Genomic DNA, 15,852 nt, shown 5'->3' with positions numbered 1-15,852 from the left:
CTACGAGAGCTCACTGCATTGCGACCTGTAAATGGCTGGCTCACGACACCACAGATAGGAATGGCCGACCTTTTATGAGTCTTTTTTTTTTTTTTTAGGACTGAAAGAGTTCTCGGACAAGTGAGTCACATTGAGCCAACACGAGCTCAGATATAGGGGCAGTTATGGAACAAATCCTGCAGTGTTCTAGAAGGTACAGGCACCTTTAGATAAGAGACCATTCTCGTTTTTTTTTTATTCTAGAAATCGACCCATATGCTACGTTGTGTAATTAAAGTTTGTTTAACTTGTAGATAAGCCTCGGGTACTGTTCCTTGGTGGTCATCAAAGGCAACATGAAGAACAAGCAGCTTTCTCAAGACGTGCGGGACAGAGTTGTAGCGCTCCACAAAGCTGGAGAAGGGTATAAAAAAATTTCAAAGGCACTGACTCTCCACGTAAGCACGGTGCGCAGTATCGTTGTCAAATGGAAGACCCACCACACTACAGAGACTCTACCCAGGTCAGGTCGCCCTCCTAAGCTGTGCAACCAAGTGCGCAGGAGGTTAGTTGAGGATTTTACGCTGCAGCCATTGACGACTCTGAAAGACCTTCAGAATGCCGCTTCTTTGATGGGAGTCAATGTTCACACATCTACAATAAGTCGTTCCTTACAAAAAGGCCAAGTTTATGTGAGTGTGTTTTTTTTTGTTTTGTTTTTTTCTCACAAATGCTTTATAATCCTACTTCTGTGCTTCTCGAAATCCTATTTCTGAAGATAAGGCAACAGAACTTGCTATGTAGAAGAACTTAGTCTGGGAAAGATCCATTTTTTGAGCTAGAATCCACAAGAGTAGGCCATATGGAAATGGGTATACCTGATCATGTGTTTTTTTTTCTTTGTGTGTGTGTGTGTGTGTGTGTGTGTGTGTGTATATATGGATGGTTTGAAGTGGATGCAACGTTTTCATAATTGACACATATTTTCTGTAATTTGGTATCGTTGGAATTGTATTTTACCTGTGTCTGGATCCTGAGACCATTTCCAGTCATTTAATCTATGAGCTACCAGTAAACTGATGGCTAATTGCTCGTTCAGCCGACAGCTATTTCTCCCCATCTCTCCCCTATGCACGCACGCTTTGCCAAGTGTGCGTGTGTTCTTAGTTGGAAAAGGGTAAGAAGCCATTGCCAGACACCCTTGATGGGGCCTATCTCGTTTAAACGGCATCTATCGGGAGGCCCCCATACACATTAGTCAGCTGATCCCAATATGCGTTGTGGAAAAAAATTATAATTCCGTTGTCTTCCCCTTTTGATCTTGATATCGATTGGTACATATATCAGAAATAAAATATCTGCTTGGTAAGAAAATACTTTTGTGAACAATAGGAGCTAAAGAAGAGCCACGCTGAGCCAAGCCGAAGAATGATGATGGACTTTATCTGGTCACTTCGTGAACATTCTTGACCAGTTGGTTTTCTAGTTGTGTATAACTCTAGAAGTGTGCTGCTTATCTGATGCTCACTCACTATATGCAAGTGCATTACTCTGTCACTTTTTATAATAAATTAACTTTCTTTTAATTTGAAACAGCTGTCATCACACTGGTTTATTATCTACAACAGCGTGGTCAGATGGAATACAGACAATATTATTGGTCATCTCAAATGTAATCTGTCATCAGGTTATACTTCTCAATCTGAGAGCTACTAATTCCAGTGCTGTGTCACTTACTCGGCTTTTTTCTGTAGTTTTGTTAAAATCACAGTTTTCTCTGCTGCAGCTCTGCTAGTCTTCTCATAGATGAGCTGTGTCTAACCCCTACTGGCACCATTGATTATGCACAGTGTAGACAGGAAGCTGCTGATCAATAGTGGGTGTGGGGATAGACAGATGGGGGATAGACAGAGCTTTTCAATGAGAGGACTAGCAGAGCTGAAGCAGAGAAATCTGTTATCAAAGCTACAGCAGGAAGCCCATTAAGTGACACATCTCTGGAATCGGGATCTCTCCCTACATTATGTTGCCCTTAGTAACAGATTGTCATTTAACATCCAATCAGTTGATTATGAATTTGTAATCTTCATGTTATCTTCAGCCCCTAACACCCGCGTGTGGAATCGCGATCCACCCTTGGCTGTTAACATGTTAAATGCCGCTGTCAATCTCAACATGCTCGCGTCGGAAGCGTGTCCCTAACCTCGCCCTTCGGCGCCCCTGTCACATGATTGCGGGGCTCGAATGGGTTGACCTGACAACCGGGGGTCTGCAGAAGACCCCAGTGCCTGTCATTGCCGATCTGCAAGGAGCGCCGCAACACATAGCAGGGGGAAAGAAATCAGATGATCGCAACTTCAAGTCTCCTAAGAAGACTATTGACACAGGTAGAAAGTAAAAAAAAATATATATTTTTTTTCAAAGTTCTAATCACCCCCCCTTTTTCTCCATTCAAAATAAAACAATAAAAAAATCAAAAATACACACATTTGGTATCACCGCATTCAGAAGTGCCCGATCTATCAAAATCTAAAAAGAATTAATCTGATCAGTAAACGGCGCAACAAGAAAAAATCAAAACACCAGAATTACGTTGTTTTTTTTGTTTCCGCAACATTGCAATAAACTGCAATAACGGGCGATCAAAACATTGTATCTACCCCAAAATAATATCAATAAAAACACCAGCTTGGTGCCCAAAAAATAAGCCCTCACCCGGCCCCAGATCCCAAAAAACGGAGACGCCATGGGGCTTGGAAAATGGAGCCGTTTTTTTTTTTTTTTTTTATACAAATTTTGGATTTTTTTTTTTTACCACTTAAATAAAAAAAAACAAACCTCTACATATTTGGGATCTACAAACTAGTAATGACCTGGAGAATAATAATGGTAGGTCAGTTTTAGCATTTAGTGAACATGAAAAAAAACAAAACAATTGCTGAATTACACTTTTTTTGCAATTTCACCGCACTTGGAATTTTTCCCCCGTTTTCCGATACACTATATGGTAAAATCAATGGTGTCGTTCAGAAATACAACTTGTCCCGCAAAAAAAACAGCCCTCACGTGACTATATTGACGGAAGAAGGGAGGAAGGGGAGCAAAAAAATGGAAAAACCCAAGGTCTTGAAGGGACTAAAATATGTTTTTTTTTTTATGTCAATGCTTACCTAAAAATCTTGTCTGGGTTCTAAAATCTATTTTCTAATATCTTAATATCTAATCACAGCATTCTATCTTGGGTTATGTGCACACAGAGTTTTTTTGAGGAGTTTTTTTTGGAACAGAAACTAAGCTGAAACTCTCCAGATCTCAAAAACGTTGCACTTTTGCCCCTAAAACTCGGGAAAAAAAGACTCTGTGTGCACGTAACTTTTATATTTGTAATTTACTCACTGTTGAATGAAGTCACTGATACTGCAGTTTCGATAGCCTTCACATTACCCTCATCTGCTCAGTTTAATAGTTGCGTTAGATTATGTCCTGTACAGGCTTCACTTGATCTCTTCTTGTCGACTCCCACCATGATTTTTTTTTCCTTGTTATGGGACTTTTTACATAGTGATATTTTTTTTTATAGTCTTTACCTAGGGGACGTGCTCACAGGATCCTTTGGGGGCGTGTATTTAGGCTACTCTGCATTATCACACTGAGCCACGCCCCCTTGGTAAAGTCCATATAAATTAGCACCAAATAAAAAAGATCATCACTACAATATCACTGGAGGGGAGGGTTGACATATTTTAGACATTGCTGTCTGAATGTTTGAGTCCATACTTAAAGGGTTGTGTGGTTAAACCCATTTTCATACACCATATTAGGGAATTCTGAGTTATTACAGTTACAGGGGTATTCCCATCTCCAAGATCCTATCCCAATATATAGTAGGTGTAATAATATTAACAAATACCTCTAATTATAAAATGTAGTATAGTCTTTTCTGATTCACCATGTCGCTTACCCCATGTGCAGGGCATTGCAGTAGCTTAGGTATCCATGGTTACGACTAGTCATATAATGACAGTTAGTTGTTATTGGTCGACCACTAACAGCTAACTAACTCACTATATGAGTAGTCGTAACCATGGATACCTAAGCTACTGCAATGCCCTGCACATGGGGTAAGCGACATGGTGAATCAGAAGAACTATACTACATTTCTAATTAGAGATATTTGCTATTATTATTATTATTATTTTATTATTATTATTCCTACTACATAATGGGATAAGATAGTGGAGATGGGAATGCCTCTTTAAGTCCTCTGTTTAGAAGTGGGAAATGGTTACAAAGAGCGTCTCTCGCTCTGGAAGACCTGTCCTCTCCTGTATTACACAGATATCCCATTGATTGTAAAGGACACTATGTAATGCTCCATCTGTAATGCTCTGCCGTTCAGCTGCAGCGGTGAAGTGACAGCGACACTGGTGACATCACCACTGTAGCCAATCGATGAGCTCAGCACCTCTGTACACCCGCTGATCTCAGTGATTGGCTACAGCGGTGACGTGCGCTGACAACGTGATGTCACCACTGTGGTCCCAATTCATCAGTATTTTCACCAGAAATCTGGCATAAAACACTTTGATAAGTCGCAAAATTTTTGCACACCATGAGGTTGTCTAATAATTTTGCGACTTTTGATGGTTTTATGCCACTTTCACCCAGCTCTGCCAAAATGGGCGGAACAGGGGTGTGACGTCACAGCTTACGTAATTCACGACGAGCTCTGGCGTACTTTACTCCAGTGTGTGACTGGAGTAAGATTTCTGATGAGGGGCAAAATCGTTAGATGGTAGAACTACTAAAACAAATTTTTTTTGAAATGTCATAGAGAAGTTTTGATCAGAGGGCGTCCAGAAACTGAGATCTTTACAGGTTGCTAAAATGAAGCTTGTCTTCCCTCCTGGAGGAGGGCAGCGTTTCACCAAGCTCTTCTACATTTTCATTTAAGTGATTGGTGGAAGTCTCAGGATCTGGCAGCCATTGACCAAAACTTCTAACAAGTCTCTAAATGGCAAAAGTTTTCAGAAAGTGCAGTGACCCTTTATGTGCAAACAACGATCCATAAAGAAGTTGCCAAAGTTTTAGCTGATTTCTACATACTGGTTTCTGAACACAATAGTCAAAACCTCCCATGGTCAATATAGAAGTCTCCACCCCAGCCAAAGTGTTTTCATTCCACCCATCTCCTCCAGAACTGATCTTACGTAACGTCTTTAAAGGAGGGGACAAAGTCTTTTCAATGGTATTAGTCAGAGCGAGGAAGGATCCCAGGCCTGTGTGAGTGTGCAGCATAGTCTCCGCTGACTCTTTGATTAGTTTACTTTATCATTATAGTACATGGCTTCACCGGATACATCCGATATACTGGAGACCCCTCCACCGATCCTGTACCCAGTCTCTACGGAGACGATGGAGACTACAATGTACTACGAGGTGGTGGTCCCTCACTGGTTCTATGCCAGGACACGTGATGGCAGAAGCTCCTGGTACCCCTTCAGCAAGGAGGACTCCGACGTTCTGGAGGCAGCGTTCTGCTCTGGTAAGAAAGCCCCCATAGAAGACCTCCCATATGGGTACTCCTATAGTATTACCAAAAACCTCATTCACACAGGTCAAGTAGAGTTTAAGGGGGTTTCAATGTAAAATAATCTAAAATTGAAAATTTTCTCCAACTTTGTAATACATGTTGTACTCTCTAGCATCCCTTTTTTTTTTTTTATACGTATGGTTAGTTCTAAATTTGTGCAACTTTTTCATTGATGCAGCAATTATAGGGGTTTATACGTATGACGGAAAAACCTTTAATTGCTGCATTTGCTGGGTGTTGCATACCCCATGTGCAGGGCACTGCAGTAGCTTTGGTATCCATGGTTACGACCACTTGTATAGTGACAGTTATTTAGTTTCTAGTGGTCTTAACCATGAATACCTAAGCTGCTGCAATGCCTGCACATGGGGTAAGCGACATAGGTTATCAGAAGAACTATACATTATTATTATTATTATTATTATTATTATTATTATTATTATTATTGTCATTACACCTACTACATATTGGGAAAATATCTTGGAGATGAGAATGTTCCTTTTGTGAATTTAGTGCTGCTGAGCATTCATGGCCATCACCATTCACTTCTATGAAACTGACTGCAGAGTGCCGTCTTCCTTATTCCCGTAGAAGTGAATGGTCACATATGAGGACTACTGTTCCCTTTACAGGGGAGGACTTGGGAATCCTCGTAACATGTGGGAGTCCCAACGATAGGACCTTTCAGCAATCATATCCTGTGGATAGGTGAAAAATGCTGGAAAAACCTGCATAATTTCAGATGAACATGTTCCATCATTAGGATGCTAGTTCATTTTTTAATGCTTACAGTAGATGTAATTACTGTCCTTTTATTATGTTTTTTGTTTTTTAATTCTTTTTTTTTTCTAGATATTTTTCAAACTACTGTTACATTGCGCTTGCTCTGGCTTGTCATGTGATTGTCGCTCATACTTTTTATAAATAGAGGTCACATGAGTAGAAATCTGTTGCCACGGACACTACCATGGCAACCCCAGAGCAAGCGCACTGTTTCCTAATATTCACTGCAGTAATTCCAGCGCTTTAATATCTGCATAGCTATAATCATTAATGATGCGTAGTAGATCTGCTTTCACAAAACAATTAAATCTGACTACGAAAAATACTTTAAATGATGGGAAAATAATTCCTGTGGTTACGATTGTGGCTTATTCGTAACATCCTCTATTTCGGCTGTGGAGGAATCTTTACCCAGCGGCATCGGAGTAATTGGATTTTCGTATTTGACATTTAATCTCATTAATTATAAAGTTTAGCACATTAGTTAAGCCTTTAATCTTCTAGATGTTAATCTTCCCATAGACAATGGATGATTGTGGGCAGGTGCTGGCGGAATAATCAAAAGGGTAATGGATCATCAACATCCTAGACTCTAAGACCTAGATGATGGGACAGGCTGGGTTTTACATGCCCAATCCTAATGGGTCTACTAATGTAACATCTGGCCTCTCAGTGATCCTACGGCTTGTTGCTTATTGCTTTTTTTTTTTTTTTGGTGGGTTTTTTCAGCATTTTTTTTCACCGTCCTTTTGTCTCTGTTATGCATGTACATAAAGTTCAGTGAAAAAAAAAAAAAAAATTCCCATTCTGGTTTAGGCACAGAAAACGCTGAAAACTTGAAACCTGGGTTTTTGGTGTGTGTTTTTTTCAGTTTTTTTTTTTTCACCACTCATTACTTCCAGTGGGTGAAAAAACACTGAAAGAAGCGACATGCTCTATTTTGCTAAAAAACACGCAAAGCACAAAATACTGAACAAAAAAAAACCATGATGTGTGCATGAGATTTCTGAAATCTCATAGACTTTGCTGGTACTGCAAAACGCAGCTGAAAAATTTCATTAAAAAAAACGCATCTAAAACCTCTGAAAAAACAATGATGTGTGAACATAGCCTAATTGTTCCAGATCTATGTGCTCATGCTATAAAGCTGAAGATATTTTACAATGGCATTGGACACCAATATATGATCAAGAGGATTACCAGACCCCCATTCTAACCTTCTCGATTGCATCTAAAATAATAAATGACAATGATCCCTAGGCCCTACAATACGAACTGAGCAAATTAGGTTATCAATCACGTTCACCAAAAGAGCAGCTTCAGAGGAGAGCCTCACTGAGCTCTGAACTTGCCGGTCCGCACCCACTGAGCTCTGAACTTGCCGGTCCGCACCCACTGAGCTCTGAACTTGCCGGTCCGCACGCACTGAGCTCTGAACTTGCAGGTCCGCACGCACTGAGCTCTGAACTTGCAGGTCCGCACGCACTGAGCTCTGAACTTGCAGGTCCGCACGCACTGAGCTCTGAGCTTGCAGGTCCGCACGCACTGAGCTCTGAGCTTGCAGGTCCGCACGCACTGAGCTCTGAGCTTGCAGGTCCGCACGCACTGAGCTCTGAGCTTGCAGGTCCGCACGCACTGAGCTCTGAGCTTGCAGGTCCGCACGCACTGAGCTCTGAGCTTGCAGGTCCGCACGCACTGAGCTCTGAGCTTGCAGGTCTGCCCGCTGGAGAGTGAAGGAAGGTCAGCCACATAGACTTTAGATTGTTGATGGATCCTAACATCTCTCCATGGGCATCTCCAGAACTGGTGGATTTGGTGACACCATCATAGTCATTTTGATACTCTTCCATCTGAATTTTGTAACATTACTAGCTCTATAATGTTTTTTTCTTTCTTTTTTTCTTTTTATCAGGAGACAATCCAAACAGTATTGTTGTACCAGTTTGTGGCGGCCGATATGACGTATACCTGGGCAGCCGCAGGCGTCTGTCTGTGTACTGGGATGAAGAGGACTCCATAGTACAGAGATGCACCTGGTTCTACAAAGGAGATAAGGACAGCAAATATGTCCCATATCCAGAGAACTTCAGTGAGATCTTAGAGGTAATTTCTTATTTTATTATTATTTATGATATGCAATGAAATATCGAGAGAAACTGTATGGAAGGGGTCTTCATCAGAAATGACCCTCTTTAAAAGTCTCTGCTCCCGGCATCCCAGCCAAATATCTGACCTTACTGGTGAAAGCTGTGCCTATGATTGATCCATACGGGGATTATCGCACATGACTGAAATTTGGCTGTTTCCGTAACTCCAGTATAGGTTCTGTGGAGCGGAAGTTTGCGTACTCCCCCTACTCACTCCCGTCATCAGGGTAAGGAGGTATTTTGGACCCCCTATTCTAACTGAGCCTCCAGCGAGCAACGATTATCACCTATCCTGTGGATAGATAATAAATGCGGATGGTGGAAAAACCACACTATGTAAAAGGTGTGAAAGGGTTAAACATTTGATACCCAGGAATCGAGCAGCGGGGAAATGAGGCGGATTTCACCATCCGGATACATGGACTGGCCGCAGGTCTTGGCGTCCACGTGGGCATATATGAGGCATTCAAGAGACCCGCGGCCGGTCCTTGCATCCAGACTGTGACACTGGCACAAGAGGTCATAATGTCCAGCGAGTGTGCAAGTCATTGTGTGAGAGAAGCCTCCCAGATGAGCTATCTTTTATGGATGTTTAATATGAGTCAGTGGTAATTTCCTATAGACATGTCTGTAAATGATATTTTACTTTAATAACTTTTTTTTTTTTTTTTTTTTTTTTACCCTCCCAGGATGCCTTCATGCAGGCAGTAACCCGAAACGAGTGGAAAAAGAGGCTGGAATCGCCATCTAGAGACCTCATTATTTTACATAATCCCAAGGTGAATGAAGAAGACTTTTTCAATCCAATTCCAGTCCCACAATGCTGTAAATCTTTGTGATCTTTGATAAAGGGGAAAAAAATATGGCTGCTTTCCTCAAAAACAGTGCCATATCTTTGCACAGGTTAAGTGTAGTATTGCAGCTGCTATTCACTTTAGTAGAGTTGAGCTGCTGTACCAGATGCAAGCAGACTTATGAATCCGTGCGCTGTGAGGTTTCGCGGTTTCTGATCCGGGATCAGAGTGTATATATGAGTTATAGATGGCTACGTGCGGGCTCCTGCTGTATATAGATGGCTACGTGCAGCCTCCCGCTGTATATAGGTGGCTACGTGCGGCCTCCCGCTGTATATAGGTGGCTACGTGCGGCCTCCCGCTGTGTATAGATGGCTACGTGCGGGCTCCCGCTGTGTATAGATGGCTACGTGCGGCCTCCTGCTGTGTGTAGATGGCGCCGTGCGGCCTCCTATTGTGTGTAGATGGCGCCGTGTGGCCTCCCACCATGTATAGATGGCTCCGTGCGGCCTCCCGCTGTGTGTAGATGGCTACGTGCGCTCAATATTGAGTCATACAATTAATGTAAGGCTATGTGCCCACGATGCAGAAATGCTTCGGATTTTTTTTGAGCGTTTCTGCATCTCCCTGGCAGAAAAAACGCATGCGGATTGTACATGCGTTTTTCGTGCCAGGGACATGCTGATGTGAAGCGTTCTTCACTTGCAATTCCACATGCGGGTTATCAAGCGCTTTTCCAAGCGATTTTAGCATCACTTGGAAAGTGCTTGACAACTTGGTCACACTATATAAATCCATGCAACCGGCATGGATTTATATAGTGTGACCGTAAAAGAATGGTAAAAAATAAAAAATAAATATATAATTACCTTCTGATGGCCTGCCGACGTCAGCGGTCGCGTGACCCGTCACATGACTAAATGACGTCACGGCAGGTCCTTTTCAGACCATCGTGAGCTGCCGGCAAGCCAGGACGCATCGGATAAAGACACCGGGGGCCATCAGAAGGTAAGTATAATATTTATTTTTTATTTTATTCTTTTTTTTTTACAGGTTCTATGGTACCCGGATCTGGAGGAGAGTCTCCTCTTCAAACCCGGGTACCATCCGCACATTGAAACGCATGGATTCTGCATGTGCAGATGCAGTGATGCCGATATTATGCGTTCCAATGCAAGTCAATGGCGGCGAAAACGCCGAGCTTCCGCAAAATCATTGGTAGTGCTGTGGATTTTTCCACAATGATAATCCGCAGCAGAAATTTCCGCAGCATGTGCACAGCACATGCGGATTATCATTGGGGAACATGGCAGGCCTTCTACCAAGCGTTTTTTAAGCGTTTCTGCAGCAGAATTGCTTAAACGCATAATGGGCACACAGCCTAAAAAAAATTATTATAATTAATATTGTGCCAAATTAATTTCACGTGAACTATCACATGATCTATCACAGGGGATCATGTGACATGTGATACATCAGGGGTGTGTGTGTGTTGGGGGGGGGGGGGCGCGTCTTCTAAATTGCCCGGGGCCCTTGCTACTCTTAATCCACCCCTGATCGCGCCCTCTCGTCCTCCGGTCACGCCCACCCACCTCACCTCTCTAGTCTGCTCTGCTGCTGCGATCTGGAAAGAAGAGGAGGAGCCCGGGCACTTTAAGTTCCCGCGGCGGCCCGGGCAGCACATCGCTGGTGGCGGCTCATCTCAGCAGGCAGCGCCGGTAATTGTGTCCTGTTGTGATGTGCCATTGCGCCGACACTGCCACCCGCGCCGTGGTGCCGGTGCATGTTGCTGGCTGAGGAGCTGCCGCTTCTGCAGACAGTCTGCTCTGCAGCATAATTGATGGCGGCAGGCGGCGAGGCGGGCGGCGGGATCATAGTTTAGGCGCAGACGCGCAGTCAGCAGCTGCCGCCGCTACTGTGTTCTGTGCCGTGCACAGACAGTACAGCCGACGGGCAGCAGTGCCAGCCTGACAGAGCCCAGACTGCCTGAGTCTCTGACTAGTCTCAGACTCTGAGGAGTCTGACTAGTCTGTGACTGTTGTCACTGGTCAGACATGATGGCAGGCAGCAGCAGGGAGGGACACAGTGGGGTCTGAATCCCAGACATGGGCTGCATCAGGCACTGCAGCATTGCATATGGGCCATATGCAATGCTACAGTGCCTACTGCAGCGCAGTTCTGTGTGGGCCGCTCCCATCCCCCCCCACCCCCATATACAATGCTGCAGCCCTGTGGTCTGTGTGGGCCGCTCCCTTCCCCCCCACCCCACCCCCATATGCAATTCTGCAGCCCTGTGGTCTGTGTGGGCCGCTCCCACCCCCCCCACCCCCATATGCAATTCTGCAGCCCTGTGGTCTGTGTGGGCCGCTCCCATCCCCCCCCACCCCCATATACAATGCTGCAGCCCTGTGGTCTGTGTGGGCCGCTCCCTTCCCCCCCACCCCCATATGCAATTCTGCAGCCCTGTGGTCTGTGTGGGCCGCTCCCACCCCCCCCCCCACCCCCATATGCAATTCTGCAGCCCTGTGGTCTGTGTGGGCCGCTCCCACCCCCCCCACCCCCATATGCAATTCTGCAGCCCTGTGGTCTGTGTGGGCCGCTCCCATCCCCCCCCACCCCCAAATACAATGCTGCAGCCCTGTGGTCTGTGTGGGCCGCTCCCTTCCCCCCCACCCCACCCCCATATGCAATTCTGCAGCCCTGTGGTCTGTGTGGGCCGCTCCCACCCCCCCCCACCCCCATATGCAATTCTGCAGCCCTGTGGTCTGTGTGGGCCGCTCCCACCCCCCCCACCCTCATATGCAATGCTGCAGCCCTGTGGTCTGTGTGGGCCGCTCCCCCCCCCCCAACCTTTTATATGTGCTACATGGAATGGGGGGGGGGGGCTACATGAAACTTGGGGAAACGGCCACGACGGGGGGGAAGATATTGGATGTGAGGGGGGCACGACGTGGGGGACGACGACGTGGGGGGGACGTGACTGGGGGTGAGGGTGGGCGTGACCGGGGGGGGGGGGCAACCACTGACAGTGCCTAGGGCAGCAGAAATTCAAAATACGGCCCTGGTTATACATACACATGGCCAGAACCCGACTAGTGGGCATAGCCTCGCTCCATAAACTTGTATAGAACGAGGCCGCTCCAACTAGTGAAGATGCCGTCTAGTGGGCGTGGCCTCGAGGCATACAAGTGTATGAAGCGAGGCTGCACCCACTAGTCATGGTCTTGCAGGGGGTATGTATAACTCATATACAGTTAGGTCCATATATATTTGGACAGAGGCAACATTTTTCTAATTTTGGTTCTAGACATTACCACAATGAATTTTAAACAAAACAATTCAGATGCAGTTGAAGTTCAGACTTTCAGCTTTCATTTGAGGGTATCCACATTAAAATTGGATGAAGGGTTTAGGAGTTTCAGCTCCTTAACATGTGCCACCCTGTTTTTAAAGGGACCAAAAGTAATTGGACAATTGACTCCAAGGCTATTTCATGGACAGGTGTGGGCAATCCCTTCGTTATATCATTCTCAATTACGCAGATAAAAGGCCTGGAGTTGATTTGAGGTGTGGTGCTTGCATTTGGAAGGTTTTGCTGTGAAGTAAACATGCGGTCAAAGGAGCTCTCCATGCAGGTGAAACAAGCCATCCTTAAGCTGCAAAAACAGAAAAAACCCATCCGAGAAATTGCTACAATATTAGGAGTGGCAAAATCTACAGTTTGGTACATCCTGAGAAAGAAAGAAAGCACTGGTGAACTCATCAATGCAAAAATACCTGGGCGCCCACGGAAGACAACAGTGGTGGATGATCGCAGAATAATCTCCATGGTGAAGAAAAACCCCTTCACAACAGCCAAGAGTAGTCAGAGCAGAGCGAGACTGCCGGAGCAGTGAGCAAAGGGTCAGGGCAGAGCGAGACTGCCGGAGCAGAGAGCAAAAGGTCAGAGCGGAGCGAGACTGCCGGAGCAGTGAGAAAAAGGGTCAGAGCGGAGCGAGACTGCCGGAGCAGTGAGTAAAGGCAGAGCAGGCTAGAACCGCCGGAGCGGTGAGCAAAGGCAGAGCAGGGGGGACAGGGCTCTGTACACACGGAACAGACAGGAAGGGAAAGGCAGAACCAGATACCCACAGGTTACTTGCAGTGAAGTAGCGAGTGGACCACAAACTCACAAACGGAAGTACAGTGACAACGAGCAGGAGTTAGGTACGAGTTCAGACTCTGCAGAAAAAGGAAAGGTATACAGACAAGAACAGACACAGTAGCAAGATACAGGAGCGGGTCTAGGTATGCAGCCCCTAGAAGGCGGGAGGAACAGGCTAGGAGCGTGTTCAGACAGGACAGACGAGATACAGGAGCGGGTCTAGGTATGCGGCCCCTAGAAGGCGGAACGAACAGGCAAGGAGCGTGTTCGGACAGGCCTGGAAATACAGCTTCCAGGATAGGCAGACAAACAAACACAGAAGGGAACCTGGCCCATTCAGAGTGAAAGAGCACACTGAATGAAACACAATGCTCAGGCATGGGTTAATTGGAGCAGCTGGTTTAAACACCAGGTGACAGACAGCAATAGGCTGAGGACACACAAGGGGTGTGCCTGCAGCAGGTACAAAAAGCAGGAAGTGATCGGGCGCCGCCCTTAAGCAGCAGAGGGCCAATCCTTCACTTCAAGGAGATCACTTCCACTGTCCACCGGAAAAACTGGTCTCCTCTGGGTAGCTAGGATGCTACCTCCCATCCAGCCACCCTTAGCAACAGACGAAATGGGTGGAGTACCAGGAACCGCACACAAGGAAGTCTCTCTCCACATACTTTCAGGTGGCACCCCAGAGGGTACAGGAGACCACTGGAAGTCCTCCACCGGGTTGGAGGGGAGCAGAGACTTGGGGGTAATCTCTGCTTCGAGGTACATCTTGTCAAGCTCACAGGAAGAAATAGACGGGTTATCAGGTACAGGGTGAGGAAAAGTCACTGTCTCTTTGTTATCTGGTGGTACCCCGGAGGATTCAGGAAACAACTGGAGGTCCTCCGCCGGGTCAGAAGAGTGCAGAGGCTCGGGGAAAACATCTGCTTCAGAGTACACTAGGTCGGACTCCCTGGACGAAGCAGGCGAGGTATCGGGTGCCGAGTATAGGAAAGTCTCTGTCCATTCACCACCAGGTGGCACCCCGAAGGGTTCTGGAGACAACTGGAGGTCCTCCGCCTGGTCGGAGGGGTGTAGAAACTCATGAATAACCTCTGCTTCAGAGTACACTAGGTTAGACTCACTAGGCAAAGCGGGCGAGGTATCAGGTGCAGAGTATAGGGAAGTCTCTCTCCAATTGTCATCAAGTGGTATCCCGGGGGATTCAGGAGGCAACAGGGGGTCCTCCGGTGTGGATTCTGGATGGGCAGCAGTCTCTTCGGGCAGGAGAACTGGTGCACTACCCACACACATTACCCGTTGGGGCTTCTCCGGGATACAGGGAGATGAAGCTTCAGTAGGGACTTCAAGGTTGGGGTCAGGAGGTCTCAGGGAGGACAGGCCCTGGCGTGACGGCTTGCCTCTACGTCTAGCACGTCTGGACTGCCTCTTGAGGTTGTGAGAAGTATTCCGGAGAGAGTAGTCACCCTGTGAGGATTCTGGGTGGGCAGTAGTCTCATTGGGCTGGAGGACTATTGCGCTACCCACGCACATTACCCATCGGGGCTGCTCCGGGATATTGGGAAGTGAAGCTTCAGCAGGAGCCTCCGGGTTAGGATCATCGAAGACCATTAGAAAGTCCACCAGGAAGGCCATTATGTCCAGGACGATAGGATCCTGTGCGTCCCATAGGGGGGTGATCCAATTCAAGGCATCACCCGCTAGGTAAGACATCATGAATCCCACCTTAGCCCGATCTGTGGGAAAACATAGAGGGTAGAACTTGAAGTGTAGCATGCATTGCTCCACAAATGCACGACTCTGTCTTGGATCCCCATAGTAACGTGGCGGATCTTCAGGAACGAGAGCTGATAGATCCATCTGGACGGGTGCGTAATTCGCCTGGAACTCTGCTAAGGAAAAAAAAATGTATTTATTTATTTTTAATGCACGTATTCGCTGGAAAACGTCTCAGAGCGAAGGCCGTGGGGCTCAACGGGAACCAGGGCCTGAGCATGCTGTAATGCACACGCCCGGGCTGAGCGGCGTGTGCGTGTGATTCCACTGGACCGTGCCGGAGAGTGAATGCCTGGAGGGGCGTAACTAGGTATTCACCCGATCCGACCAGGGTCGCACGACGGCATACGACGCCAGTGCACCAAGGAGGAACCGAGCAGAGGGACCAGGTGCTAATCCAGGACAGACCCCGGACACGGCTGTTGACCCACACGGGAATACAGGAACAGACTGGTTAGGCTGGCACACAGACTGGTGGGTATAGGCTGGCACGACTGGTATGCAGGCAGGCGGGTATGCAGGCAGGGGGGTACAGGCAAGCACGGCTAGAGTGCAGACAGGGAGGCACTAGCAGGTAGGAACACAGGCGGGATAGGACCCAGTACACACTGGAACTCAGGAATAGAACCACAGATGTGG

General features: G+C 46.5%; 1 protein-coding gene across 4 annotated transcripts in view; it reads left to right on the top strand.

Annotated features, from left to right (window-relative positions):
* The window catches only part of DDHD2 (DDHD domain containing 2), an 84,221-nt gene that overhangs the window by 22,246 nt on the left and 46,123 nt on the right, over window positions 1-15,852 (top strand). The window contains exons 2-6 of one of the 4 annotated variants that reach the window (XM_073653934.1): window positions 99-193; window positions 294-671; window positions 5,320-5,524; window positions 8,268-8,458; window positions 9,192-9,281. In XM_073653934.1, coding sequence (XP_073510035.1) covers window positions 336-671; window positions 5,320-5,524; window positions 8,268-8,458; window positions 9,192-9,281 — 822 coding nt within the window. In that variant the 5' untranslated portion in view covers window positions 99-193; window positions 294-335. Of the gene's footprint in view, window positions 1-98; window positions 194-277; window positions 672-5,319; window positions 5,525-8,267; window positions 8,459-9,191; window positions 9,282-15,852 lie in introns of all 4 variants that reach the window. The other 3 variants (XM_073653936.1, XM_073653937.1, XM_073653938.1) reach the window with 3 other exon arrangements.

Source organism: Phyllobates terribilis, unplaced genomic scaffold (genome assembly GCF_046119375.1).
Source record: "Phyllobates terribilis strain yellow unplaced genomic scaffold, ASM4611937v1 Scaffold_11__3_contigs__length_659146591, whole genome shotgun sequence".
NCBI classification, from domain to species: domain Eukaryota; kingdom Metazoa; phylum Chordata; class Amphibia; order Anura; family Dendrobatidae; genus Phyllobates; species Phyllobates terribilis.
This window is presented reverse-complemented; position numbering and strand designations above follow the sequence as displayed.